At 49.4% G+C, this 2,156-nt stretch overlaps 1 protein-coding gene across 1 annotated transcript; it reads right to left on the reverse strand.

The window, feature by feature from the left end:
• Positions 1–309: 309 nt before the first annotated feature.
• On the reverse strand, positions 310–1,233 carry LOC107298916 (E3 ubiquitin-protein ligase RNF167-like). The gene has a single exon (XM_015828274.1). The coding sequence runs from the start codon at positions 1,231–1,233 to the stop codon at positions 310–312; it is 924 nt and encodes a 307-aa protein (XP_015683760.1).
• Positions 1,234–2,156: the final 923 nt, after the last annotated feature.

Here is a 2,156-nt window from a genome sequence, read left to right on the forward strand (position 1 = left end):
CCATTCCATTCCATTCCATTCCATTCTTTCTAGGCAACCCTCTGTGTGATGATAAAATGATGGTGATGATGGTAGGGTGGTGGTGGTGACGATGATGATGATTTTCAAAAAGCCAAAATACAGCCCAATAGATCTCCTGACCACATCTCCACCCTGCTCTTTTTTTCACCATCGAAACCCCCAAATCCCTGAAAGACAACAGACACAATGTCCATATTTGGGGAGAATTTGTTTCTCTGTCCCCACCCCTCCCATTGTATCTGGAGGTGCCGTCTCTGTTTCTTCTCCACCGCCTCTCCGTCCATCTCCCTAGATTGCACTGTTGACCTTCTGTTTGCAGATCGGACACGTCTTCCCCGCCGTGGGTTGGATGAGTAACCAGGTGTTGATACAGGTGATGTGAAAGACATGGGCGCAGGGAAGAATCTTTAGCCGGTCGCCTGCTTCGTACTCCGCCATGCAGATTACACAGGTGTCGTAACTGTCGTCCTGCTGGAAGGTCTTCACTCGGATACCTTGGTTGGGCCGGCCCCATTTCACCCAACTGACCAGCAGCAAGAAGCTGGTGCCCATGCTGAGGCTGACCAGCAACCCAAACTCCTGGAGGACTTTGAGGAACAGTTGTTGAGTACAGTAACCGGGCCAGATTGGCAGGTCATAGACAGCTAATTCCCAAAGAGCCACGTAGGTTTCATCCGAGCAGGAATTGTAATAACTCTGGGGCACCACCACCATAATTTGGGCATCCTTTGCTGAATGAACCTCCCTTCTCAACAGTTTAGAAGCTGTCCGCCCGATAAACAAGGACGGGATGATGATCGGCAGTCTTCTCTCTTCCAAGTTGACCACCATGTTCACCAAGAAATCAGAGCACAAGTCGTAGATGATAGCTGCCCGGTACCCAGCTTCTTGGGCATAGAAAACTTTGAGGTTGAAGGAACAGTCGTATCGGCGGATGAGGGCGATGAAGCCAGAAGGAGTCCGGTTGGAAACTGGGGCTGCCTTTATGGGGTGACAAGCATTGGCGGGCACCGTTTCAACCAGGTAACCCTTCAGACCGGTGACAGGCATGGGTGGACCGAAACAGGCTGGGGCGGCGTTAAAATCCATACAGGTGTCGTTCTGCTTGTACACCAGATGGACAAATGGCTTGGCCAAGGCTGTCTCGAGAAAGAAGGAAACGGTCGCCAGCAGAGGAAGAGGTCCCACCAGGAGGTCCCACATGGTGGACATCGCCTTCTCCAGACGCAATGGATGGAAGATGGAGAGACCGGTGGAGTATCTAGTCCTCACCCCCTTGGCATTTTGGAGAGCCGGGTTAGGGAGCCGTTGAGGCCACGTCAACCCAACGATGGTCTTCAAGAGCAGAATGCGGAGGTCCCCTCCTCCTTTGGAATTTTGTCTCTTGAAACTATGAAACTCAACTTGCTCACTCAACCACACTTTTCACCACAGAGCATGTGGCTCTTCCCCACCACAGGGCTAGTAGTTTGAAACAGCCCACTCCTTTATGACATCACATGCTCATTGCTTGGGCTACCATCTCTGAGTGATAAGGAGAGAAGAAGGCTACGTGTGTACTTAAACATGACAGGTAAAAGTAAAATAGAATACAATACAATAGAGCTGGAAGGGACCTTGGAGGTCTTCAGCCCCCTGCTCAAGCAGGAGAACCTACACCATCTCAGACAGGTGAATGTCTAGTCTCTTCTTAAAGATCTCCAGAGGTGAGGTGTCCACAATTTCTGGGAGTAAGCTGTTCCACTGATTGATTGTCCTCACTGTCAGGAAGTTTCTCCTTAAATCCAGGTTGCTTCCAACCATTGTTTTTCACCCTTCCCTCTGGTGCTCTGGTGAACAACCTGGCCCCCTCTGCCTTGTGGCAGCCCCCCAGATACTGGAACACTGCTATCATATCTCCCCTATTTCTTCTTTTATTTAGACTAGCCAAACCCAAGTCCTACAGCCGTTCTTCATAGGTTTTAGTCTCCAGGCCTTGGATAATCTTAGTTGCTCTTCTCGGAATTTTTTCCAAACTCTCAACCTCTTTTTTGTGATATGGTGACCAAAATTGCTGCACTATTCTAGGTGCAGTCTTACTAGGGCTTTATAAAACGGTACTAGTCCTTCGCGTGATAAAAGTTAAAGGTAAAGAT

Source organism: Protobothrops mucrosquamatus, unplaced genomic scaffold (genome assembly GCF_001527695.2).
Source record: "Protobothrops mucrosquamatus isolate PMUCROS unplaced genomic scaffold, P.Mucros_1.0 scaffold4365, whole genome shotgun sequence".
Taxonomy (NCBI): domain Eukaryota; kingdom Metazoa; phylum Chordata; class Lepidosauria; order Squamata; family Viperidae; genus Protobothrops; species Protobothrops mucrosquamatus.